Source organism: Sphaeramia orbicularis, chromosome 24 (assembly GCF_902148855.1).
Source record: "Sphaeramia orbicularis chromosome 24, fSphaOr1.1, whole genome shotgun sequence".
Lineage (NCBI taxonomy): Eukaryota > Metazoa > Chordata > Actinopteri > Kurtiformes > Apogonidae > Sphaeramia > Sphaeramia orbicularis.
In genome coordinates this window covers 26,666,559-26,694,554 of record NC_043979.1, presented here as the reverse complement: position 1 = coordinate 26,694,554, position 27,996 = coordinate 26,666,559, and the positions used below count along the sequence as shown (strand labels likewise).

Sequence of the window (27,996 nt, the reverse complement as noted above, 5' to 3'; positions counted from 1 at the left end):
ATAATGTCCATTTTTTCCACTTTTTGTTCATTTGTGTTTCTTGTAGTCTCAATCTGTGTGTTAGTTTTTCCATTAGAAATATGTCCTCGATCATAGTTATCCATTGATCTTTTGATGGTACGTTCATCTTCCCCCAATTCCTTGTTATACATTTTTTTGCAGCTATCAACATCACCTTTACCAAATATTTATTGTATTCACGTATAGTGCCATCACCAAAGTTGCATAAATAAAGAATTTCAGGTTTCTTTGGAATTGTGTATCCTAATATTTGACATAGGACATTGCAGATCATTTCCCAATATTCCGAAAGTTTTGAACAATTCCAAAAAACATAAGAATGGTCAACATCCATCTCCCCGCATTCTCTCCAACATTCCTGATGCCTCTGTAACTGTTTACTTTTAAACTTGGGTGTAATAAAAAATCTTATAAGGTTTTTACAGGCAAATTCCCTCCATGTCGAGAGCTAGTAGTTGTATGATGTAATTTCCACATGTTTAGCCAATCTATATCATCAATTCTATGTCAATTCTCTTTCCCATTCCACTTTTACAAGAAAACAACTTAAACAATAGTTTTGGTAGCTTTGTCTGATTAAATTTTTCTAATGGAGTACACTTTAAGCAGTAGTGAATACAATATAAAACCTGCTGAGAGTATTATAAACAGGATTTTCACAATAGCATTACAATTTTCCATTGCTAAGAGTATGTTTTATTATATAAATTGTACTTAATGTAATATGAAAACAAGCATGAGATATACACTATTACCCAAATTCATTGATACTTACAGTCATGGAAAAAACTATTAGACCACCCTTGTTTTCTTCAGTTTCTTGTTCATTTTAGTGCCTGTACAACTAAAGGTGCATATGTTTGGACAATATAATGATAACAATAAAACAGCTCATAGGAGTTAATTTCAGAGCTGGTATCTATCCATTTTCCATGGTTTTCTTGATAATAACCAAAATCACTTCACTTCTTACATCACTATCTATGGCATTGTACTGCCAAAAAAAACAGGCTTTTAGGCTTTCCAGTTTCTTTTCTGTCTTTTTAGTCACATGATACACACCAGGAGTTAGTACTTGATTGCATAACCATTGTTTTTGGTGATTTTTGATGGTCTAATAATTTTTTCTGCGAACTCTAAGTGCAGAACAACGTTCACTCATTACACTGACAGAAGAATTAGCTAAACATTTATTACTTGTTTTGTGATACATTTGTGTTTCTAGTCGGGAGGAGCACTACAGCACCTGGGTGTTTCCAGACTGGGTCCCCTCTACCAGTGCCCTGGCATCTTGTACCACAAAGGTATTTTTTTTTTACATTTACTTTTTCATCCATGCTATTTTTTTGTCACAGACTTGATTACAGTGGCTGCAGGTAGGTGATGATATTTAAAAACCTTGATGTAGTTGATTATTTCTGTCACTGTAGCTCTTCATTGAATTCTTAGATTTCAAGTGGTGTAACTTGTCAGCAAAAACACACAGTCTTCGCACGAGTGCTTGAAATCCTTGAAAACGTGTGTTTTCAAGGTCTGAGAAGGCGTTGAATTTAGTTTAAGTGCTTGAAAGTGCTTGCAATTATAATTAATCTGATTTATGTATTTATTTATTTATTTTTACTATTAACTCTGCCAGGTTAGATGGCAAGACAAAGCGACTTACAGAGAGGTGATACATTATTGAAAAATAAAGCTTTGTTTCAATAAGAAAATTAGCTGGTGCTCTCAGGTCGGACTGCAGTTAAGTTTTATCTTTAATCTTTGTCTCGGTGCAAGTGTGCCTGAAGACCACCAAGTGGCTTAACTTTTTTTGGGTAAAACTTTGTGTTCTTTAATTTGTAAATTTTTTTTGCTATTATGAAACATAATTTTAGATGTTTACAGGATAATACAATGTACATCATTGTGATTAAAAGTGAAAAAATAATCATGAGTAATGATAGAAGTACTACTATGCCTCTGCCAAAGCAAAAGTCCTGCTGCTCCTGATAACAAGCCTAATGCACAAACTTAGGCTGTCATTTTAAGGAAATCTCAATGTTTGATACTCTGAATGACCATTTGAATGGTTTTTTTTTTGTTTATTAAAAGTTCATCATTGCAAAAACATTTTGTGAAAAAAATAGTGCTAGAGAATTGTGATTTCAATCCTAAGTAAAAAAAAAAAAATTGTTGACATTTTTTTCCAGAATTGTGCAGCCTTAATGAGTATATGTATTCTCATAGATATGTATTTTACCCCAGCAATACTGTACTGTGCTAGAAAAATGTGAAAATGACTCTGAGAAGTGCTTGAATTTTACTTTAAAAATGTGTACAAACCCTGAAAACAGTTTGTCTTGTGACACCTGTGCCAGGGTTATTGCAAGGTTTATTTACATCTGTTAGAGGACAGCAACTTTTGAAGCATGTGCATGTCTTATGTGTTATTCAGATTGATTTAGAGAAATACCTGCCACAGGAACTTGAATCAGCGGCTTTCAGAGTGTCCAGAGAAGGCCTCAAGAAAAGAGGAGACGCCCTTGCAAAGACTCGGCGAGGTGAGACTGAGCATAAATTAAAATAAACATCCACAGGAGGAAAAGCTGAACATTACATCATAAATAAATAATGTGGAATTCTACCTGAAACCATCAAATTTATCTGAAAAACAGTAATAAATAGTTTTGTTTAATGTAAAAAAAAAACCCAACATAATTCAAGTATTTTGTCTTCACTTGGTTGTTTTCTTTTGTGGAATACAGTAAATTCCAGTGTTTCCTTATTTAATCTCTGTTGGTGTAATTGTCCAGGTTCGGGGCTTTGCCTGCTCACCCCGAGCGCTGGGACATGTTCTTGTGTGCAGGTGGGCCTGTGTGGGCCATGGAGTGGTTGCCCCCACACCTGATGGTGCTCGGCCCACTCAGTACATAGCTCTGGCCTGTCACAGAGGGATGGACGACCTGCACCACGTCAGCAGACATACAGTGGGCCGTGACTGGTACAGCTGTGGGAAGTGGGCAACTCGAGTACGGCAAAAGTTACAGAGGGAGGCTGCATATCCTGGCTGTGATGTGAACAACTGCTGGCCTTTTTTACATTATACTGTAAATACTTCCTTTATATCCTAACATTGTTAGAAAGGGGACAAGTTGAAATGGCTCTAAGATATCAAGAACCTTGACTGAAACAAAAAGCAGAAAATCCTCAATTTATAGCAGTGATATTATTCATATTAAACTTTTTTCTGCATAGATGAGTTAAACAGTCACTGAGGAGCAGTGATTAAGAGCTTATTCTGTCAATGAACAGCTGATTGATTCAACTGTTAATTGGCTCTTGAGTGACGAAAGCGGCTAGTATTTGCTTTGTGTGTGAGTGTGTGCCTGTCCCCTGTGTTTGCATTTAGTATTTATGATTAATAGTCAGATTGGCCTCTAATTTTGGAACCTATTCATTATCTAAGAAACCATCATTTTAGTTTTTTGGGATTTGATTGCTACACTTTTATAGAATAGCTAAATAACTGTCTTGTATCTGTACAATGCATTCTTCCTTATTTGTTTTGTTTTTTTTGTTCCGTCTGCCCCTGTCTCTGCAGACCAGACTCGCAGCCTTTCCTGGTTTATGGCTTGCTCAGGACAAAGGCTTGATCTGGCAGCTCAAGTGGTGTCCTGCAGGAGCCTGGAGATTCCCAGCTGTAGCAGAAAAGGTTGATACTGACAAACTGATTGTACACTTTACAAAACAAATATAGCTGTGAAAAATCATACTGTTTAGGAGTTTATATTGAATGTGTAAATCCGGCTTCATTCATAAACTCATCCCACCCTCTGAAGGCTCCTTTCCTGCCCAGACTGGGTCTCTGGCAGTTGGCCAGCTCCACCAGCGTGGTCACCATTACAGCCTGCCCCACCCTGACGCCCTGCGCCGCAGCTGTAATCGCCCTGTCTCTGGTAAGTCTGTGGATATCAAACACTAATGACTACAACTGTCATTCATTAGTATTACCGTTACAGGTTTCCTCTGACCTTTGAGAAGTCATAAACCCAATCTGAAACTGAATTAAATCAAGTGTTAAATTTTATTTTAACAAATTAAAAATATTTATTGGATTATGAAGTTGCTTTTTAAAGTTGCATCAACATAAGTATTTTTTTTAAATGGGTTTTGAGGACATATTTATTGTACATACTCTAACACAATTACAAAATAAAACCAAAGTGGAGCCAGTGAGCACTTAAGTAAAATGTATAGCCCAGTCTGAATTTTTATGTCGATCTAAGCTGAGGAAATTGACTTTGAATGTAATTGGGGCTGACAGACGGATCATCAAACCCACCAGCAAACACCTGCAAGTACATCTGGGACTTTGGTTCTCCTTCATATTGTTTATTCACACAGATTTCACTGTTTACGTCTCATTAACCTTAGAAGGCATACACTTTCTCAAATGCCACCATATAATACACCAATGTTACCTTCCCTTATCTATCATGATTTTCAGAACAATGTGCTCACTTTTCTCACAGATAAACAATCAAAACAACATTTTACCTATTGTAATGTTGGGTACAACTGGCAACCTAAAAAAATTAAGTTTGAGAGTATCATCAGATGTTTTAAAAATAATAAATAATAAAGATTTCACAGTTGTTGAAAAGTGTGCTACAACAGAGAGAGAGAGAGACAACTTTAAAGCCCAAGAAAGGGAATACTGTCTTTCTTGTATGGTCAGTAGAAAGTCACCTGTGTACAATGTGTCCTGTCCTCCAGCAGAGAGCAGTGTTGTCCTTTGCATAGCCTCCAATATGTGTCATGCCTGATAACACTTCTCTGCAGTGCAGTCTTGTCTTAGATGTTATTTAACCAACATTTGACTTTGACTAACCCTAACCTGATACAAAAGCACAAAAAATAGTAATAATAAAAATAATATGTTCTATTGTATAATCTCTGTAGGATTCTTCTTAATGCACATCAGGATCAGGTTGCTAGACAGGCTTTTTACTTTTGGGTAATCACAGCATTTTTAATCCAAATTTGGTTAATTGTGTGATGGTTTCAATTAAGTAGAAGTAGAAATGAAATGCAAGATGCAGACATTTGAATGGAGAGACGTAAGCTCACCAATGAGGAGGCTACTGCTGTTGGTTTCAAATAAAATGCCGTGATGATGGTGGAAACTCTATATACTTGATTGTTAGACTGGGCAAATGGTGAGAATTAAAGTCACAGTTTTCCTTTGGAAGCTGATGAGGGCAGTAATATGCTTTGTCCTTTCACTGACATTATCCCCAGTTATCCTGGCATTCGTCCTAAGCATTCTGGAAATGTGATTTCCCCCCCCCCCCAAAATCCTGAAGCCTCCATCAAAAGTGTGCAAGATTTCATTATTTACATTTTGGAACTTCATTATAAGGAGTCGGAAGGGCAGGAGTAGGAGTTTTTAATTTGAAGACAACAGATCCAGGGTCAGGCAAAATAGAGGGAAATTAAAATAGATGTAATTCACTTTTAAATGAAATAGTGAAAACATATTTAACCATACTTTCTCAAATAGTGTCTGGGGCCTTTATTTACCTCAGATGCAGGAGGTACAATTAATTTTTTAAGGAGGGTTATGTTATTAGTATTAATTTTATGGAGGTTTGCATTATTTCTAAATTCCTATGTTTCATCAGTAGACATTATCGTACAAACTGTCCACTCTCGTTTCCAATCTGAAATGTACTACTGTCTGCTAGTCTACCAATGCAAAAACTTTATTAACTTCAAAGTAAAAGCCTTCATTGGGTAGGAACTATTCATTGCACCATAGAGCTTTTATTATGGAACAACAGTATTGAAATCAGCCAGATTATAATATTGAATCCTACTATAATGCACGTTCTGTATCCGATCGATGTGTGATCAATGTTGCAGCACAGGAGGGCATATGGGTACAATGCCACTGTCGCACCACGGGGCGGCACTATCGTACAATGGCACCACAGGTACAGTGCTGCTAGTCTATTAAATTAAACTTGTAGAAAGAACATTGTGCTTAACTGGCACACATTACATGACAGGCACCACCAGTTCATTTTGTTATTTTTTCGTGTGCTGTATTTGAAAACTGGCTTCTGGCTGTTTGTGTTGACCCTGGACAGCAGCTATTATAGAGACATCATTTGTACTGATTCTGGTTTTTATTTCAGGGAATAAAGTCTGAATATTAAAAAAAATACAAGCTCATCACGGAGCTTTATTTTTAAATGTGTGATTGAAAGGTTGAAAGATTAATGATAGGAGTTTTAGTTCTTATTTATTGGTATGTCAACCAAAGTATTAATCAACTAATCAAAACACTAATCAGTATATTATTCAATAAAAGTAATAGTTGGTGCAGCATTAAATCAGCCTGAATTTCCAAACAAGTAATAAGGTGATCAGTCAAATAGTCTGTGATAAATCATATTAACATACAGTACTGGCCCGATGTCCATATTTAATGAACAGTTATTGATGATATCGGAGCTGAGGGCCTTTGGTTTCATGTGGCTTTAACAATAGCAGTAGTTATATCTGGTCTGACACCACACACACACACACACACACACACACACACAGCGCTCTGCAGGAGTGTGAGTGTATGCTGACATTATGGATGGTGGAGCTTGTGGTCCAGTATTCAGAATCACTGCGTCAGCTGCCTCTGGGGCTGTGCTGATAGGAGACTGTATGAATAGATTAATGACCAGTTTATTCTTCCACACCATCATGCAGCAAAACTGGTTATGTTTGTGTGTTTGTCTGTGTGGTTTCTAATTGGATTAAACACTACACCAGTTTAGATCATAACATTTAAGTACAGGAAACCTAAAACAACCCCTCTCGCATTCCTTTAAGCCTTATCTTAATGGTAGGCATGTCTGTACTATAGTGTAACAGGAGTCAGGGTGTTCAATGTGATAAAACATAATAATGATATTTTTCAATGCAAATATTGGAAAAAAAAATCCGTCAGTGTTGTAACGTTACATAAATAATCTGCACTGAATTCTAATTTGACTTGTGTAGTATAGATATTCCAAATTATTAACAACAGGTAAGTCACTTAGTTTTACCAAAAACTACCATCAAATAATGCTTAATATCCACAGACTGAATAAAGTATAAAGCTCATTGTTTCCACAGACAGGATTCCCGCGGGGTCTTAAAAAATGTCTTAAAAGTCTTGAATTTACAAATCTACATTTAATACCTTAAAAAGTCTTAAAAAAGTATTACATTTGATGTGTAAGTCTTAAGTTTATGTTGCCTTAAACGTGTTCGCTGTGTTGTGGTTAAATGTGTCTGGGAAATGTCCAAGCTGTAAAGAAAGTAATGTTAGTCTACTCAGCTCCACCCATTCCAACCTGACAATTTACATTGAAATTAGGAACCAACTAGAAGCACTTGGAGGAGCGCAGACCCTCCGCCCAAGGCTGATCAGTGGCCCCCCCCGGTGGGCCCCCCCACCCCCGATCACCACCAAAATGTAATTATTTCTTCCTTATCCCATTTCCACAACAACCCTGAAAATTTCATCCAAATCTGTCCATAACTTTTTGAGTTATGTTGCACACTAACAGATCAGTGGTCCCCCCCGTGGGCCCCCCCACCCCCGATCCACCACCAAAATTTAATCATTCTTCCTTATCCCATTTCCACAAACCCTGAAAATTTCATCCAAATCTGTCCATAACTTTTGAGTTATGTTGCACACTAAACGGACAGACAAACAAACAGACAGACAAACAAACAAACAAACCCTGGCAAAAACCATAACCTCCTTGGCGGAGGTAATAATTATCACTAACTTTGCAAACCCTGGTGAGAAATGACTCAAAACGATGGAAATCAAGGCGTTGAAGTAAATAAATACATTTTCCTACATTCTAAGAGTCACAAATTTTTGCCAGTATGTGAAATAGGCATTAAATTCTGTTCTACGTAGTCCTTAAAAGTCTTAAAGGGGTCATATTTTGCTAAATCCACTTTCATCAGTCTTTGGTACATTATTTGTGTATGTGGACCCTAATAGTTCAAAAAAGTTTGAATTTGAACCCCAGGTGCTGCAAAGCTATCTTTATATTCATTTGGCAAAAAAATCGAGTGGATTTCTACACCCCGTTTTAATTCCAGCTGAATTGTTACGTCTATAACTAGTTACGCTACAGCATTTGCACATTATAAGGTCAAGACTTCTGACGAACATTTCTACGAGTACACAATAATTGTTTGTCAGCAGCGGTGTTGTAGTCCCATACTAAAAATATGTCCAGAACTCGAGCCGGTTACCTAAATGTTCAAGTGTTGGTTGTATAACGAACTCAAGTGGCCTAAACAGGACAGAGCAGCACAGTCAACAACGTAGAGGGGGGGGTGGCGTAAAGTGGCTCATTTGCATTAAAGGGCCAGCGCACACAACGACCTTCTGGTGTCATTACTCAGAAATAGGGTTGAAGATGGACCTGTGGAGTTTAACTACCGAAGAATTCAGACCAAGCATAGCATTTACAGTTTATGTAGACCACAGGGAAATGTTTTAAAATTCCATTTAACAAAAACAAAAAACAAAAAACAAATATCACTCCAGAAATTTAACTTGCAGAACCTAGGAACCCTGCACAGATCTCTTATAGTATCAATCATCTTCACATCTGTATAGGACATTCAGTCAAAGTAACACTGTGCCTTATAATCTTCATGATAGTTTACATTATAGCTCTGCTAGCTTAGCTCTGATTTTAGACAGAAATGGGTTACAGCAAATCCACCATCACCTCCATTTTCTGTACAGGTTTTGGAACAAGTTAATTAATGAATGAATCTGGAAATGAACATAAAACTAACCCTAAGAAATCTACGGGGGAGCAATTTATATTGTTAAGCTTCTATTTTTCCTCATATTGTCAATAAATCTAGTTGAAAAGCATCATATTAGCTGTTGGTAAATGTCAAATTAATCTATTTCTGGTTTTAAACAATCCCATCTCTCTCTGTTTTGTTGTTTATATACATCAAGGAGAAAGCTCAGTACGTACAATCTACATTTAATGTCTTTTGGTGACAAAGTAAATTCTTCACAACCATTAAATGAGCTCATGTGTCTTATAACTGGGGTGTTGTCAGCCTGGAAGCGCCCACTCCCATTATTTTGTGACTAGTTTTATAGCTAACACCTCATTTATTGCCATTGATGCACTGGTTACAGAGAAAAAAATAACATTTGTGTTAAATTAAAACTAAAACACCACATGTTGTTGTATTGAATTCTTGTTTTTGCTGGATAGTGCAGTGTAGTGTGGTAATTGTTGTTTTATTGTTGTGGTACAGACATCCTACATTGCAAACCAATTTTCCTTTGGGGATAGTAATAATGATGTTACTCTAACCTCCACTTAAATGGAAAAAGCTGATAATGCAGTATTTTCTCATACTTTTACAGTCAGGAAAACAGAATACATTACACACTCCACTGACCATATTACAGCTTATTGTATGGTGTGTGTGAAAACAAATTACAGTCTGTGTGTTTCTAGCATTCAAGGAACGGTCACCAGGTTAATAGTGGACTCATGAGTATATTTTAATAGTTTTTAGATAATAATGGAGCTAGAATGCACACAGACTTTGTATACAGACAGCACTTTCATTTATGTCAGAACTGATTTTTAAAACCCTTGTGAAATGTTCTTAAAATAACCACCCTATGTGTATATATGCATTTATTCATTCTCATAAAAAAAAACAAAAAACATGAGCCCAGGAACGTTCACATACAACTCACTCTTGCAAAGAAAGAGTGTAAGGTATAGAAAGACACAGCTCCTGATTTAATTACACCATTATATAAAAGCCTCACACATAGCTATTCATGTGTAAATATGTACTGTAAATGAACTGTAATACTCTTGACAGGACGTCAGAAAGCCTTTTTTTTTCGATTTTTCAATATTACACTTGGCTCGGTTTTATAATTAAGAAGAATTCCAACACTACAATTCAGATGCAGGAAGCCAGACTGTTCGGTTCAGTCTGTCTTTTCTTTGGTCTCCCATTTCTTCAATGGCCTCTAGTTTTCATTTTACTTTGTTTCCTATGGGTCATTGGGTCCAGTTTCCAAAGAGCTACTCCATCAGCCCCCTGCTTACAACCATAGATTATAGTTATTGGAGAGAAAGGTTGCAGAGCACTCACATTTGAAAGATATCGTCCCTATAACCTCATGGAGAACTGCAGAGGAGGACTGCCAAGTGTTATTTTCACCCAGCTGTTGATTTAGAGTCTCCTGCAAAAACTGGACTAACACTGAGATTGTTAAAGGCCAAAGTGTCATAATCACATCACTTTAAATGACTTTAAATACCTATAGTTTTTCTTGTACTGATTATCATGCATAGGTTTACTGATTAAGAAAGCATTAAGACCTACTGAGTGGACGTTTCCTTAAGCTCCAAAGTGAGGCTCCCAAGTGTCACTTTGCACAAGAAATACCCACATTGTTGCCATTCTGAAAAGAATCTAATGCATTTATTTTATCCTGATCTATCAAACAATTTCAAAGAAATTCAGGATTTGAGTTTTTAAAGGGTTACTGTCAGGATAGGAAGTTTGGGTGTTTATGCCTCATTACCAGAGGTGTGACCAGAAATGACGTGTGGGTGGGCATTTTTCAGAAAAAATTATGTGGACTCGGACATGGGGGAGGGGTGCATCCGTGATTGTCGGACCGGGTGGTGTCAGTGTGTGTGGGGGGTGTCTGTGATTGTCAAATGGGTCCGTTCAGCTCTGGCAGGCTAGACAGGGTATTCACAGGGGGCAGAGCATGTCCCCGGGGGCGGGGGGGGGGCAGTTCTTGTCCCTGGGGGCCAAAGCTTGTCCACCCCCCACCCCCACCGATGGCCACGCCCCTGCTTATTACTAAAAAAAAAAACAAACAAAATATAGAATAAATCATGAAGGCTCACATAAGCAAACAGAAATGATGACTTTTGCATGCCGCCCAATGTTTGCTGAGTTTTGCTTTTTTGTCTGTTACGAGAATAAATGTAACAATATTTTTTGTGTTTTAAACCTTTGAAGGACATGTTTATGATATAGGTGATAGTGAGAGTATTTTTCACATTTTTATCTTACATAAACTTAAATGATTGTCTAGATGGTAAAAATAATCCTTATATGTAAATTAAATAACTATTACCAGTCTACTGGTGAGATACACTGGATTTGATTCCTTCAGCGAGTCTAAAAAATAAGACATTAAAAATAATTAAAGGGAGAGATGCAGGAGGAGGGATGGACCTGGTATATTTAAACCAAGTGAAAAATGAACAGTGAATTTCATCATAGTAGCCCTGACATGGTGAGCACTAACTGAATATAGATTAGCTTTCTTACATGAGCACAGATTCATGTTAATAATGTGTGGTTTGGTATCTGATGAAGGGGTTAAGGTGAAATTGTCCTTGTAAGGGTTTAAGAGGTTATGTGTGCATCTGTCCCGGTCGTTCTCCAGCAGCCTGGCTCTGTTTGGGACAGATAATTATAAATAGCTTTTGTTCGTCCAGTCAGGAGAATGATGAGCAAGTGAATAAGAAGAGGAGGCTGTTAAAGCGCAGAATTGGAGGAGGAAGGAGGGGGATGTCGGAGGTGGGAGGAAAAGCATCGAGGGGGAAAAAAGACAAAAGGGACAATGTGAGATGGCGTTGTGAACGCACATAATTACAGCACCGTTTTCCACAGACAAGGATCTATAATTGAAATGACAAAGAAGATGCATCACCGAGCCAGTTGGTAGTGTTGGAAGCTATGAATTTAAGGTCTAGCCGCTGACATCTCGAGTATCCCTAGTCTGTCAATCACCAAGGACTTGGTTGAGGTTTCAGGGGGTTCGGGTGGGGAGGTCACAGGGAGGCCAAAGTGTAAGTGTGTTGTGCTTTTATTTCATTACTCAAACCAGTCTGTAATCAGTCTCGGTTAACTGGTTAATGATGGACACAGGACTATTATATGACTATTGTGTAATATATATGTAGTGGGTTTTTAAAGGAATACAATGACAGTAATTATTGTGGTAGATTTGATACTCTTGGAATGAACAATTCTTGAACATAATTAGAACTTACATAATTGTCGATGAACATGACAAAAAAGTAATGTATATGCAGGCTCTTTTTCTCTCCCTGTCAGTAATCTAGTTGAGAAGCCAAGTCGATGCACACTTGTGTTCCTTGTTGTGTTGCTCTCTTAGACACCTACACCTTAGTTTTGAATTTATAGTCATGAATTGGATTTCCCTCCTCCCCACTAGCATGCTCAAATATAGGCTATAGCACCATCAGGTTGTTTATCACTAGTTACCTTGTCACAATTGCTGATTTTGTTGTACATTTTGAGCACTGGGGCTTTATCAGTAGACTGTTTAAGTGTTAGATATGGGAACCATGACATCACTCATTGGTTTCTGAACTGTTGTGTTGAAGCTGGAAGTTTGCATTTTGGATGTCACCATGCCAGGTTTTTGGAGACAGAAGTTACCATATTTGGACAAAAGGCGATAGAACTGCAGGAACTCAAGATATTGTCTAATTCTAAGTGCAAACTTATTCTTTAGGTGCAACAGTAAACTTCCATCAAGCACTGCCTAACAAATGATTTCATGGTCTTGGTAGAACCTTTAACAACAGTGGAACTGTGTGCCTAAAGCATAACAGTTTTTCTGTTTCTGGAAGGTCTCTCATGTCTTTTTTCTATCTCTGGTTTCTCAAACTTGCAAGTAAAAAAAACTCAACCATTCACTGGTATCTTCATCCACACCATAGCATAAACATGTAATTATATTTGAAACCTGCCATGTATCATCTATGCTATAACCTCTGAACCTACAAAAGTATCTGCTACAGGCTACGCTTGTAGTCCCAGTGTATAAACCAGGTTTAATATCAAGCCATGAGCCTTCACTGACTAAACTGGTTAATGCAGGCTGTTTTATGTAGTTTCTGGATTTCACCTAACTAGAAGCAACTACTTAATTATTTTCAATCTGTTACTTGTTTATTTTGTCTTAAAAATGTCAATAATGAAGGTCAGTGTATGCACTTTAAATTCAACACTATCATGTACCTTCAGTTTATTACGCAGATATGACAAAGACAAGCACTGCAAAAATAATACATATAAGCATAAGTTTATGGGTCGCAGAAGTGGACCTTTCTTTGAGTGATTACTCCTGTAATAGTAAATATCATAAATCTAATTTGCAACCAAGTTTGAGATCCAAAGACGAAAGGGTGTTTCAGACCTCCATTAAACCCTAGTGTTGTGAAGCTATGGTGGATAATAGGATTTGACATTGACGGAATGCCCAGGTTCATCTCAGGTCTGTGCTCGATGTGGAAAAAGGAGAAAGATTAGGACTTGTTTTAGGGCTCTGAGAGCTCGTGTAGAAGTACCACTCACTGTGTGTTTTTCTGAGGCAGAGGTGAGTTGATTGAGGGTGCAGCGAGGGGAGAGGACATCGTATCGATCCAGATTCTCAGTAATCTAAACTGAAGGTGGAGGGAGAACTAATGATGTCTGACACCTTTTTTTCTTATTGGATTTTGCACCTATTAAACACAACAGTGATTGTTAAGGCAGGCAGGGCAGAATTGCTTTTGAAGTGGTGCTTAACATCCAGTAATTTTTCACCATGGAGTGGAGAGGCTGTGTGGATGACACTAGCTGTGTTTACATGGACCATAATGCCCCACTTAGAATGGGAATAACAGCCCAGTCAGAATAAAAATGCCTCATGTGACCATGTGTTGAGAAGGTGGTGTAGACTTTTTATAATCTGTTCTTTTAACCATTTCAACATGAAATATCATATCTGAATAACTAATAACTAGAACTATGGATGTTGGAGAACTTGGCTTTGACTGGTTGATGACTAATGTCAGGCCTCTGATGTGAGATATCTGACTTTGCTAGAATGTAACTGTTGAAAAAACATGACTGTCTTTGCTTTTGAACCACTTTGTGCAAAAATGTTTTTATTCTTTGGGTCGTGTAATATACATAGAACTCTACCCTGTGATATATCATCCATGTAAATATTTTAGTTAAATCTGTAAGTAAAATCTAATACCAGTTGGTACATTGGGGCCCTTTGTCCAGGTTGACAGGTTCTTGGACCAAATCTTTCCAAAGTGAAAATTTCACATTTTTATTCAGACTGTAATACCTTGAATATGAGATAGAATGTTTCCTCTAAAATGATCAATCGTGTTATCATCATGATGCCGCTCAATATACTTTAAAAATATATTTTAGCTACTATATTGAGTATAGATACGATACTTTGTGCACAGGTGCTACAGTCACGGAAAAAATTAGTAGACAATGGTTATGCAATGAAGTACTAACTCCTGTGTATATCATGTGACTAAAAAGACAGAAAAGAAACATGGAATGCCTAAACCACTGTTTTTGTCAGTACAATGCCATAGCTATTGATGTAAGAACTTAAGTGATTTGGTTATTATCAAGAAAACCATGGAAAATGGCTAGATATCAGCTCTTAAATTAAACTCTTATGAACTGTTTTTGTTGTTATCATTATATTGTCCAAACAAATGTACCTTTAGTTGTACCAGGCATTAAAAATGAACAAGAAATTGAAGAAAACAAGGGTGGTCTAATAATTTTTTTTCCACAACTGTATATTGTGACACTGATTTATTCTTGATTGTTAAAGTATAACTGGGACTCAGTATGTAATCATTGCACCTGGTCAAAAAGTGATTACTGGTGTGTATTCATGTACTGTTTCTATTCACAGAAAATTCCAGTAAAGTCCCACCCATCTACAAGGTAGGCTCATTTCTAGTGGGATTGTTTTCATACTTTGATGATTTGTGATTTGGCCAACTTTCTTCTTTTGCACAATTGCGTTTTCATATTTCTAACTAATGTTCAGATAAACTTTGTGGTCTACATTAGCAATAATTCGGCTTTGTTATTTTCTCCAGGTGAAAGCAGTTTTATCATTGAAGCTTGGCTCTTTTAAATCCCCCCGTAATACACAGAGTGGGCAAGTCCTGTCCATGGACTGGCTCCTCAAAAGCCACACAATGTAATGGCTGTTGGCTTCTATGATGGTAGGATTTGATTTCTTCTGTCTGTTTTTTTTTGTTTTTTTTAGTGATGCAGAAGATTAGTGTTCGGGCAGCCATTAGTTTGTTTCCTATTTGTTTTTGAAAAAAGATGGCATTATTTGTGAGTGTGTAAATTTTTGCAAATCTCTTAGCTTCTCCTGATGTCAAGTTATCACAGGATAATTTGACATTTTCTGTATGTGCATTCACAGTTCACATTATCTTTTCAGGTACAGTGGGCTTATGGGATCTCACCACAAAGTCTTCACTGTTACGTTTGCGAGAGTCAGACGGATCATTGAGCCTATTGCCGTACCGATGCTTCCTCGCTCATGACCACGCTGTCCGAGCGCTGTCCTTCTGTCCCGCCTCCAGGTATTCATTTCACCCTGATGTCACCTGTGTGCTGATGCTGCACTTAAAGTAAATCACATTTCCAACCTCCAAGGTTCCCACACAGCATGGAAAAGCATGAAATTATGTTTTTAGGCATTTCAAGGTCTGGGTTAAGTGTGGAAAAGAGTACGTAAAAGTAGTTGTGCTTCCAGATCGCATATGTTATTCTGTTTCTAGAATATATAAAATTTGGAATTTCTAAACGTAAATCACTTGTACAATAGTGCTTTGGATGTCATGGGATTTAGAGAAGAAACGTGCGCCAGAGTCATGCACAGTCCTCAAGAGACATCACAGGTTTGGAGTCATCACTGGTCATTATTGCTGGCAATCAATTCATTTTATTTTAGAACAGCAAATAACAAACATCAAAAATACAACAATTAAACACATATCTACAACGATGGGATCTGCCTAAAACATCACATCACACATCATTTATTGGATGTGCACTTTGAGTTTTTGAGTTTTGAACATTTCGGGATAAATGAGCTATACTGCTATACGGTATCAGCCACCAGAGGAAGGTTGAAACTTCACTTGTAGGGGGCTACCCCAATATCTGTGTTCATATACAGTCTGGGAGCTTGCCACTGCTGTCCTAGTATGTAAAGAGCACACAGAGTGAGCTTGCTGTCAAACTCCAATGCAGAGCTTCTTCCATGCCAGGAATATTGTCTGGCATTTGGTTTGGTTTTAAGTGATTTATAGGAGCTGCAGGACCTGGTTACAGTCTTGTCATCTTGTTGGAAAGTATGTTCTGAGGAATCAGAAACAGAAAGTCTGGAACACTATGAAAAAGGTGCAGGAAGCATATATTGCTTCAAACTTATAATGTAAGATGATGCTGTATGTTACATGATGTAACAGCAACAGAAAAGCCAATGAGTTCTCCTGCACACTTTAATATTTACTGTTATTATCTTTTGTCAGTCTATTCATTCTTAAAATATTACTCTGGCGAGACTTTTTTTGGCTCACGGACCAAAAACCCAGTTGGACTTTATCATTTTCTCAGTGTAATATTATGACTTCATTAGAACAAAAAGCATAATTTGATAATGTGGAGTCTGTTGAAGTTGTTTCACTGATTACAGGTTAATAATAATACAAATGGCATGTGTTAGTGGTATTTATCCTTAACAGTCTGTTAGAACAGCAGACAAATGGTGTTAAGTGGCATTTTGTTTTGTGCTTGAAAAAGTGCCTCATGTTTTTAAATATATATTTGCAGTATTGTAATCATGTTTACTTTCTGAACCCTTTTAGTGGCTATAAAGCTTTGTTCATGCACATGGTTTTTATTTCAGACCTATAATTATAATCCAGACAAAACTATAAGGTGTTCCCAGGATCGAAATTAAGCACCAAAAATTACACTAAAAATTGGAAGTAATCACCTAACAGAGCAGTGCAGGCACTTTCTTTTTGCTTGTTTTACTAAAGTTCAGTTGTTTTATTCACAGACAATTAAATGCTTAATTAGTTGAAGGCAGGTCTGGTCCTTGCAGCCAAAAGTAATGCAATAAATTAAAAATGCAGAAAGTGGTTCTGCAGTTTGACAGAAAATCCTTCACTGTGGTGTGTTCTGCCACTAATTCACAATGTAGGATACAAGGCTAAGCATCTTAGCCCTGCTATCACCATTCAGATGAGTGAACCTCTGTTATCTCTAATAGTTAACATCCACTCACCTTCAGGCTGCAGCTCCTCTGAGTTCAAATCATCTTTCTTTTCCTAGACTCAGGCTTTCTATTAGGAATATTTATTCAAGTTAAAATCTTGACAGCCCGAGGGTTATTATTTTTATTATAAGATAATGAAGCACACATTACGGAGTAAAGCTTGTGTTTTCTCTCTTTTTTGTGACATTTATTATCTTAATTTAATAGTGATTAATTATTAATTAGTTTTCCTTTTATTTGACAGTTCAGAGCAGAGGTGCCCAAATTCCCTCCAATGAATTTTAGAAAAGCTTATCTAGATGCAGGGCCTAAACTAAATGTTGTAATGTGAGATTACATTATGTGATTTGAACATGTTACATTCTGTTACACTGACAAGAGGTGCAACAAAGCACATTGCCATGAGTTAAATTTATTTTACTGCTGTACTTTGAAAAAAGCAAAAAATAAAAGCAGTCAATTCAATATTATAATGTTTTTTGCAGTGTTGTAAAGATACACTTTTGAGTTTGACTGTAATATATAATAACATTAAAATACCCTTACCAAAATTGAGCAGCATTTCTATCTTCCTCTGTTATTGTGTATTGTTATTATTATTATAGGCTGTTGGGAAAAATAAGAATGAAAAACAGAGGTCCAAGAATTGATACCTGTGGAACTCCATATATTATTTTTGCTCGTTGGATGTAAGTTATACAGAATGGTCATCTTATCATCTTATAACTTGGATTTGCAGCAATTTAGAATTGGCATAAAATATAAGCTTATTTCAGGTCTGTGTAAAGGACGATAGTCAACCATGTAAAATTCTGACTATTGTCCATTTAGACTGTATAAATGATGATCCTTTTCAGTACAGATCTGAAAATTTTGTTGCATGTCAGCAGCGCCATTTGCAACATCAAAAATACAAGAATTAGGACAAGAAACATGGATGCATACACTGAAAATAAAACATTACAACCACAGAAGACAAGAGGTAAGGCCCATCTGTACATTACATTGGGTTCAGATGTAATATGACAGTTGATTGTTGGACAAAAGTCCTTCAGTTTTACCTTAAATTTTGGGAACTGGCATGTCGGGTTTGATGATAAAAAAAAAAAAAAAAAATGGAATTCACTGTTTTCAATACAGTCTGGATCTGTTAGATTGTTATTAATCACAAACTGGATTATTGTTGCTTTAGGTCAGTTGTTTAGCACTTTAACATGTATTTTAAATACTATTTTTTTCTGCTTGCTAGTATTGAATTCATTTGCTGTACAATTTACGGTTCTCAAATACGTTTTTGATTTTGTCATCATCTGAATTGAAAAAGTAATAGCACATGAACGCAATAGGCTCATTCCTTACACTCCTGTCTGATCCATTGCATGTCTAGTTGCCATATTGTGAAAAGTTTTTATTGTTCTTGCTTGCAAAAATGAAAAAACTAAAAAGATTGCTGAACAACTTCCTGAAAATACTGTATATAAGCATTTTTTGCATAGTACGTGTAAATGCAGTGGAACAAAATATGTCTGTGTTGACTTGTTTGTCGACTCACAGTAAGGTTAGGTTGTCACTCAAATGGAACAGCAGAGGCAACAAGAATGAACAATATTAATTCCGCAATGTACTTTATGATCCACCTTAGTTGCACTTTAGTGAATTTGAACCTTTTCATTCAGGTAATATGAAGTAACTTTTTTAATTAGTGTCAAAACCGAGGTGCATGGGTACTGAGTGGTGAGTATTCGATGCGTAATAAAAGGTCATGGTTCAACATCTCGCTGTAACACAGTTTCATCCCTCTCAAATTATTTCTCCTTGCTCCATTACGCTGTTGATGAATGTGTAGATGAGGAGGAAGATGGAGGGCTTGGGGTCGTTAACAGCAACCCTGTCTGCTGCAAGGATTCACTGACACTGCAATATCTTGGGCCACAATTGGCTTTTTTTTATTAAAAATCTGGTACCAGCCACTGTCTGTCATCCACCTCTGATGACCTAAACGGCTCCAGCAGGACCAGCCTACGAAATGATAATGAATCAGCATTTTTTTTTTTGTCTTTTAAGGAGTTGACAGCCCACTGAAATATATGATTAATGTACTTCTCAGTGGTACACGATGTAAATGCTTCTGCACAGATCTTTTCTGCATCGACCTCAAATACTGTTTTTTGTAGAAATGCTGAGATATGATCCTGGAAAAAAATGCTAAGAAACATTTTTTTGTTAAACTCAGCTTGAAATATGAGGCATCAGCATTTGAGCTCACAACACCGATTCAGCCTTAATAATAGGAATTAGTTTAAAGATGTAGGTTTGTCCTGATACTCCATTTCTTATATAGTTTGTAATGGCATCTTTCTGGGTAATTAATGGTGTCATTAGCGTTATCGATGTACCTCTGGGCAGCATTTATGAATATCCGCTGTTATTTATCATTTGTGCTTCACGTAGTTTCTGTTATATACAGCAAATAGGGATGGTAACATGAGCACAAAAGGTCACGATGTTAATGTCCTGATTAGAAAAGTGTGCACCAGATACAGTTTGGGCATAGTTTGCATGTCTTGCACAATAAAATATGATTTATTAATTTATAACCGACAAGAGAGGCTCTATGTCTTTATTATTTAGAAACTGGACCAATAATTTATATTCATCCTAACATTTATTCCTCCTGTCTGTTTTCTCAAGTGCATCTCCCATCTTCACTACAGGTTAGGAAATTTTTCCACAGGTACAAACAAAGTTTTAGGGTTGTACAGAAGCAGAAACATGTTATGAAAGTGTATTACTTGAAACAGAACCGGAAACTAGTTTAATACAAGTCCAGACCTGGCTTTATTTTAGCTTTGGTAGAGACTGTTTTTGCACAGCACTATTGTGATGCTTCCTGAGTTGCAGTAGTAGCAAAACTATGTGAAGTGTGAATACTTCAAATAGACTGAAAGTATCAAAGAAATCAAATCCAATACAATTTTTATGCCGCTCTGAAATTTCAGTGTGTAAAATTTTGTGACATCGAGTGGCAAAGGTGCATATTGACTTATGGTAGCCGCTAAAAAATAAAATTTCCTCAATGGCTCCAGTGTTGATGTTCTAAAAAGGAAGTCCATTCTTAATTATGGTGGAAACATGGCGGGTCAACATAGTAGATCTGCTCCCTTTGTTATAAATGGCTCATTCTAGGGTAACATAGCAAACATAATGATTCTCAAGTTCAGATGAAGAAGCATTGATTTCAGTGTGAGTGTGAGTTAGACATTATTCCACATGTTGAAAATATGGAAGCATGAATTCTACCCCATTCTTTTGAATTCTACCCCATTCTTTTGACTCTGTGGAGCCTTTTTGGGTGGTTTAAAATCAACTACGTGACGAGAGGTTTAGTTCACTCATAGGTATCACGTGATTATGGTTGTGTTTACAGAAGCTCAGATAGGTGGCTTCACTTTTCCACAGTGGCATGAAACAGCGTCTGTTTGTCTATATCAGTGTATCTCAAACTGGGGGGTGCGAAGGCTAGCAAGGAGGGCATGGGATCTCTCCTGGGTGTTTTTTTTTTTCTTCAGGTTAGAACATGTAGCAGGTGGAACTAATGTTTTAGAGTTGGAGCACCCTTGACTAATTTTAGGGACGTACAACAAACCGATCTACTGCATGGTGATCTGTCACTAGACTAGACAAAGAGTTTAGGTTGGAGGATGGACAAGGATTGGACTGGAAAAGAAAAATGTGCAATGTTTCTTTTTTTGCACAGTTTGTACAGTTTGCACTTTAATGTTCTGAGATGTGCGATGTAAACGGGTTTATTGCAGCCACTGATATTATTAAAATATTCATCTTTGTTACCAAAATGTGAAAAAAAAAAGCAACTTTGTTGTCATAGTTGTAAGATAATTGTGCGTTTCCTATTTTTATTTGGAAAAATATTGTCTCAGGGAGCAGTCTTGTTGAGTTTATTTGTATTATTCAAGCAAAAATCTAAGTTATTTTTAGCTTGCACAACAAATTATTCAAGGAAAAACAAAAAGTATTGTTACAATATTGATGTTTCTTTCAATAAAAATTATAATTGTACTGCTGTTACAATGTTGTTGAGGTTGAGGGGGGCTTAGAGATTTTTCATCCTCCAAAGTGGGGCCAGAGAGAAAAAGATTGAGAACCACTGGTCTGTGTTTAGTCTTTTGATTTGGACTTAAAGGAATGATGTGCAGATTTGAAGTACAGTATGGGTTTATAAATTCCCTCCTTCCAGTTCCTGTAGCTTTAAGATGAAGAAAACGTGGTTAAAAGATTAATCTCCAGACAGAGTCACCCTTTTGGCAGTAGAGTCTGGAGGACACACATCTTGTCTGGATCACTGCTTTTTAATTACGTAGATATGTTAAAAAATGACACTACCTCTTTCTCTCTCTGTTCTGCTACAGTGTACTTTTTTTCTCCGTCACCTGAACAGTTTGTCATCTTCTCTTCGCTTTTGCTTCCCACATTTATAAACCATTTTTTTGTCCCTATCAAATGTGGTTGTATTGATTGTTCTGTCTTCATTTGTTTTAAGGCAGACACCGTTGTCAGATTTTGATCAGTGTTAAAGGAATGATGTGTTCGAGTACTGCATTACAAGTGAACTGATTTATCTGGTAAATTTTCCACCGCCTTGTGTATGAACGGATTTATTCTTAAATGTCACATACAAGTTATTTAGAAGAAACTGTGAATTTCTGAGAGAAAATCCCATGAGTGAGGGGGAAAAAATGAAAATGCCACAAGTAGTTCAGATACAAGTGACGTCATTCTGTCTTTGACCATAGATTGGTTGTTTACGATTGACTTGGTGATATGAAATAAACAAAGCAAACTTGATGTAAGATGCATATGCTGTTAATTCTATTATAATGATCATATATTTATTTGTCTGTTAAAATGCTACTTTAATTTGATGTAAGCAGAGTAACATACATTTCACTTTGCCCCTTATTAATAGTACTAATAATAGTTTGAGTTCATATGACCCACAAAGACAGGATTGAAATAACCATTTAGAAAACTGAGAAACCACTGAGGAAAAGTAATAACTGCTGAAAAAAAACAACAGAGTGAGTAGACTAGGCTCCCAACTGAACGGAAAAATAAATAAACAAAAATGCACAAGGATTACCATGGTATGGTCTGTTGTGTATTGTGCAGAGCCAGGCTTTGATGAAACATCCTTGATTAGTTTCAACTCAAAACCAATGGAAACTGAGTTGGTCCACTTGATAGAACCAAGGTTCCAAGAGTCCTGATGGGAACCAGGTCAAGAACCAGACCTAATTTGTGTGAAAAAACAACCAAACCAAGGAAAAACACTCCGCCATTAGACATCCATCCACTGATTCAGACTGGAGTAAACCACCTATTGGTGTGAAAATGAATATGTAGTAGTATACGAATATGAAAATGAAAGTGTATTGTTCTTTGCAAATGGTCACATCATCTATGTATCTCATTTCCTCTCAGACACCTGATAGTAACGGCGGGAGAAGACCGCTTGCTGAAGACCTGGGATCTGAGGAGGCTTTATGAACCAATCACAGTTCAGAAACGTTACCTGACCAACGAGGTGTACTGGCCTTTAAATATGTCTGGACTCCTTATCGCTCAGGAGAACGCCTACGCAGTGTAAGACAGCTTCTCCATATTCATTTTTTATTATTTGTTTTACCATTTAAGTTGTTTGTTTAGTAGAAGCACCAAATCTATTTATTTTCAACTTCTTCAGCTGTAGATTTGAAGAATATTTCCTATTATGTGTCTAATATTTAATGTTATTTGTGCTCATTAATCAGCAGAAGTATAAAGTAATGTAAATGACATGAGTTTTTCAACAAAGTTAATTTTTACACATCATTCCCAGGCAAAAGTTAAAAAAGCACCCTGTAAGTTAAAAAAAAGTCAATGAAAATAACATTTATATACAAATACTAGTTGGTAAAATATCTCTTGGTTTTGGACATTTTGGTTATTCAAACCAGGACTGCAAGGTTTTTACACAATTTTTAACACAATGCTTTAATCAAAAATCTGCTGATTAATTGATAATTAATATGATAATTTGTTGGAACCTTTCGCCCTGTGGACAATGTAAAAAATACAAACACACACAGAGTCTAATTTTACTTTTCTCTGCCTCATATTAAATCTGTTTCTTAAATTGTTATATAGACATGGTTTACATGGAGTTCATTTCTATGACTACAACATGCGAGCGATCTTCGCCATTCCGAGGACCGCCACCTTGTGGGTGAGTGTGATGATATCCTTATGTTTTATTCTTTAGTTGTGGAGGCGGTAAACACAAACTGCAAAACTTAAACACTTTTTGTTTTTAAATTTCTCCACACGGATTTAACAGAATACACGTTGACTAAAATAATGTTCATTTGCATATTTTATTTACCTGACGCTGAAATTCAGTGCTGAATACTGAAACAATATATTCAGATACACCTCACAAACCAGATAAAGCTTGCCTGTTGCACTTTTCAAAGGGTTTTGTGCTACTTCTAAAAAGACATTTCAGAAAAACTTTTTTTCAAAAACTGCTAATGTGAACGATATTATTTTTCGATTTTTTTTTTTTTAAATTTGTCTAGTATTATTATATCCTTATACTGGTTGGTCTTTCCCTATTTTCTTGCAGTCCATATCCACCTCTGATTGGTTGAACTGTGTGGTGACATCAGACACACTTGGTGAGGTGATACTGTCCGTTTTACCTCAGTTCATCTTCAAACGACCACTAGAAAGACGTTTTGTAAGTTCCCTTGTCCTATTTGTCTCTTAATTAAGATGTATCTTGACTTTAAAAGTTTAATTTAACATGTTTCAAACATGTTTTAATTAAATGTTAGAAACTGAATCATATGAAGTAGATTTACGAAACAGAACAAATATTTTCCACTTTCTCTCTATGTCTTCAGCCTGTCTACTTCACATCTGTGGTGCCTTTAGAAGAAGAGGTGGTACAGGATGTGGAAAGAGAGGAACAACAGCAAGAAACAGAGGGACCGGGTGCTGAATCTGAAGGAGGAAATGAGAAGAATAATGAGAATATTGGTGGGAGAAAAGGGAAAGGTCCTTATCTGCAGTTTAAGAACTACAAACAGGCTGCAAAGAAGTACTACCTCCAACTTACAGACTATGATATGGTGGGAAAACAGTCTGTTTAATATGTATTCATGGTGTCTGATTATAAGAAACTATTGGAAATTTTAGTTGACTAATGATGTATCTATAGTAATAGTAATGCATTAGGTCATTTATGTTGCTCTTCTTCACTGTGCATATATGATAATAACTTGAATTTACAAAGGTTATTATTGAACCACACAAAGAGAAATAACCATCATTCAGGTAGAAATAAAAACAGCCTGCTAGAGTCTGAACAGGCCAGATTTTTGAGTAATTGTACAAAAAGCTGTTGTGCAACTAAAAACATATCAATATCAACAAATGCCAATTAAAATGTGTTCACTCATATTGTATTAAGATGGTGGTGCTATTCAAACCATAACAGAATAGTGACACAAATACACATTGAACCTCAAACAGTGATAAAGGATATTGAAATAGTAATGAAAATATCATACACTATGTGGACAAAAATATGAGGGCATGTCACACCTACATCTACCCCTTACCATTTTTTTTTTTTTTTAATTTCCTGACATGTCAGTTCTTGTCAATAGTTAGTAATCAATATTTATTTTATGTTTATGAGCTGATTTTTCTTCCTGAGTGACAGCTGATGAAACAAGGCAGTTACTTGTTGGTTAAAGTGATTATGAAAGTGGCAATTAATTTAGAAATCTAGAGGTATGAAAGGTAAATAATTTACTTAAAAGTAAATTTAATAAAAAATAAACTGGAGCATTTTGTGTCTATACATGAGGAAGCAAACAAAATAAACCCTAAAATAGAATAAAAACATTAGAGGATATATTAAATAACATCATAAAATTAAATTATTGTTACATTTGTTGTTTTATAGTCTGTGTCTTGGCAGTAAAACACCTGAAGTCAATGTGTCCCAGTACGTTAGGTTCCATATGGTGTATTTCTGTTCGTTTCATCCAGTCAGTGGGAACAATGCAAAGAAAATGTTGACTGTACAGACAATGAAAACATCTGGTGTCCAGCACTGGAGCTTTAGAAATGATCCATATTTACATATTCACAGAATCTGTATTTTAAATGTGGGAGTGAGACATGCTATTATGACAATTTCTGTGTAAAAACAATATTTGACAAAGTATAAATTAATTCAGAGAATTTTTTTTGCCTGGATTGGATCTTTAACTCTGCAGTAATACCACTATCTCCTCTGACTTGCAGCGCACCTTCGCAAACAGCGTGAAGCGAGCCGTGTGGAAACGCATGAAAGACACCGAAGCGAAGACGAAGCTCAACGTTGATGAATTCCCTTTGGCTGCATTACACAAGGTATCTGCACACACTCACACACACTGATAGTACAGGCGTCGTCAGACTCCTGCTGCAGCTCGATGGGAAAAGAAAAAGAAAAATACACACCAGGATGGAGGTGAGGTATAGAACAGGAGCCTCCTCCTCCTCCTCTGATGGGCAGCTATAAAGACAGGCTGAATGTAATGATGTGTAAAATGAGAAAAATGTCACCCTCTGTGAAGGAAGGGAGGGGGAGATGGAAAGCAGCCGTTTGAGCATTTGATGTGTTTAATTTTAAGAGAGGCTGGCTGAGTGGAGGGTGTCGCTGTGCCCTCTGGGATGAGATGATGGACGGGCACTTCATAGAACAATCTCCAAAACTAAGCGCCACTGGCTTTTTGACCGGCTTTTTGTCTGAAGAGGATAAATGGATTAGGAAGAGGAAGAGAATAACTCAAGGAGAGGAAGAGGGAAGAATCAAAGGGGAGACATGGAAGGACAATTTATGTGATGAAGAGATGGAAAGATGAGCTTCAGGAAGGGAGAAGAAAGGATAAGTAGTGATATTGACCCACGACAGATTAAAGCTGAGTCATCCAGAGAAAAGAGTGGCCTAGAAGTGTTCATGAACATCCACACTGATGCACATATACCAGATCCAGCACAAGCGTCTACTACAGGGAGCTACCATGGCAAGCAACGAGTCCTACACCGGGCCATGGTCTTTTCACCTGATGGCTCTCAGCAGGCGGTGAGACCATTGCCCGTGTCCGGTGAGACCGCGGGCCCCAGCCACGGGAGACCATGGGATAGCAGGACCCGGTGAGACCAGGTGTTGGTCTTCAAATTCTTCTCCACTTTCAGCCGTCTCCATGTTTCAAAAGCATCTCCTATACATATCCTTGTTTTGTTTCTCACTTTGTCATGACGTATTTGGGAATCATAAGAGGCCTTTTAGGTGTAGTAACGTCAGGCATTTATGCTCAGAAAAGTTCTCAGCTGCAGCTCAGTTGGAACCTGGATGCTGAAACGCTACTGACTTGGTGATTGGCAGATAGGTGATGGGTGGAGCATCAGACCAAAACACACAATGACAACATAAACAGTACTTGTGGGCTGACGCTTAGCATTTCAAACACAAATATTCTGACTGGACTACTACTGTCAGTGATATCAGTATTTGAAATGAACATGATTCTTTAATGTCTGGTGACATTCAGGGCTATTTTATGATTACTTGGAACATAATTCTTACATACAGCTCCTTTGACACTCTTTACAGTCTTTAAAATGTAGACCTGGACCATCACATAATAGTGCAGACGCAGAAGCTGTAACCTCTAAAAGCCTGAGTGATATAAACATTCTTTACGTCCACATAACCAGAAAAAAGTCAGAATCACCTCATAGGGTGATGCACTTGTTTTATTCATGAATATCAGCCAGTTAGAGTTAGTTAGTTATTTTGGCATCCCACCTGTGCATTATTGAAGTTTTCACTGCTAAAGTCTTTCACATCACCATCCATCACCACCTTCTTCTCTTCCTGCTTAGGTGCGTTTCAATCCAAACATGAACTGCCACCCCTGGCTGGTGTCTGGAGGGCAGAGCGGTCTGGTGAGACTCAACTGTCTGAGGAGTTTCATCACCTCCAATGGCAAGAAGATGATCAGGGAGCACCAGACCCAGTTCAACAACCTTTACTCCTCACAAGACCAGAGCCAGGTCGCCCAAACTGTGACAGATCCGCTATAGCAGGAACATTCAAGATTTGGATGAAAATGAACACCAAACTGCAAAAAAGCTCTTAGTAAATGACACATGCAACAGTAATTTATTATTTTATGTTTGTGTTTTAAGTGTTTTTACAAAGATTACAAGACAAATCCACTCTCTTCCTCTGCTGTCCAAGGACAAGTTCACAACTTAAAGTCTGCCTTAAACAGCTCTCTGGTACCTATATGATAAATCTAGTTTAGTTTGCTGTAACCACTCCTTTTGTTCTTGTTGAATTGGCTTTAGATAAAGTTTAGAATTTTTTTGGAGACAGTTTTGATATACGTACAGGCATCCAGCTACTGTTTATCGACAGCACCAGTCAAAGTGTGAAAGTTGAAGGAGTTTTCCATTCTGATGTGATGAAGATCGCAAATTCCATCAGTTCTGGAAACTGCTGCCTAGTTGTCTCAAAACCTGGATAAATAACACATTTAACAAACACAAAATACAGCTGAGATAAAATAAGGTTACAGGTCACTGTTACATGTTCAGTGTAGGGTCTTCACAGTCCAGCACTAGGG

The 27,996-nt window shown here is 37.0% G+C and overlaps 1 protein-coding gene across 1 annotated transcript in view; it reads left to right on the top strand.

Moving 5' to 3' along the window:
* Positions 1-27,499, top strand: part of gtf3c2 (general transcription factor IIIC, polypeptide 2, beta) — a 34,618-nt gene extending 7,119 nt beyond the window's left edge. Inside the window, 20 exon segments of the mRNA XM_030128883.1 lie at positions 1,247-1,325; positions 2,456-2,524; positions 2,526-2,551; positions 2,805-2,892; positions 2,895-2,973; positions 2,976-3,029; positions 3,293-3,300; positions 3,602-3,712; positions 3,840-3,897; positions 3,900-3,956; positions 14,852-14,883; positions 15,042-15,123; positions 15,126-15,170; positions 15,398-15,542; positions 22,748-22,909; positions 23,453-23,531; positions 23,931-24,044; positions 24,211-24,438; positions 25,625-25,732; positions 27,251-27,499. Of these exon segments, the coding sequence (XP_029984743.1) occupies positions 1,247-1,325; positions 2,456-2,524; positions 2,526-2,551; positions 2,805-2,892; positions 2,895-2,973; positions 2,976-3,029; positions 3,293-3,300; positions 3,602-3,712; positions 3,840-3,897; positions 3,900-3,956; positions 14,852-14,883; positions 15,042-15,123; positions 15,126-15,170; positions 15,398-15,542; positions 22,748-22,909; positions 23,453-23,531; positions 23,931-24,044; positions 24,211-24,438; positions 25,625-25,732; positions 27,251-27,451 (1,825 nt within the window). The 3' untranslated portion in view covers positions 27,452-27,499.
* Positions 27,500-27,996: the final 497 nt, after the last annotated feature.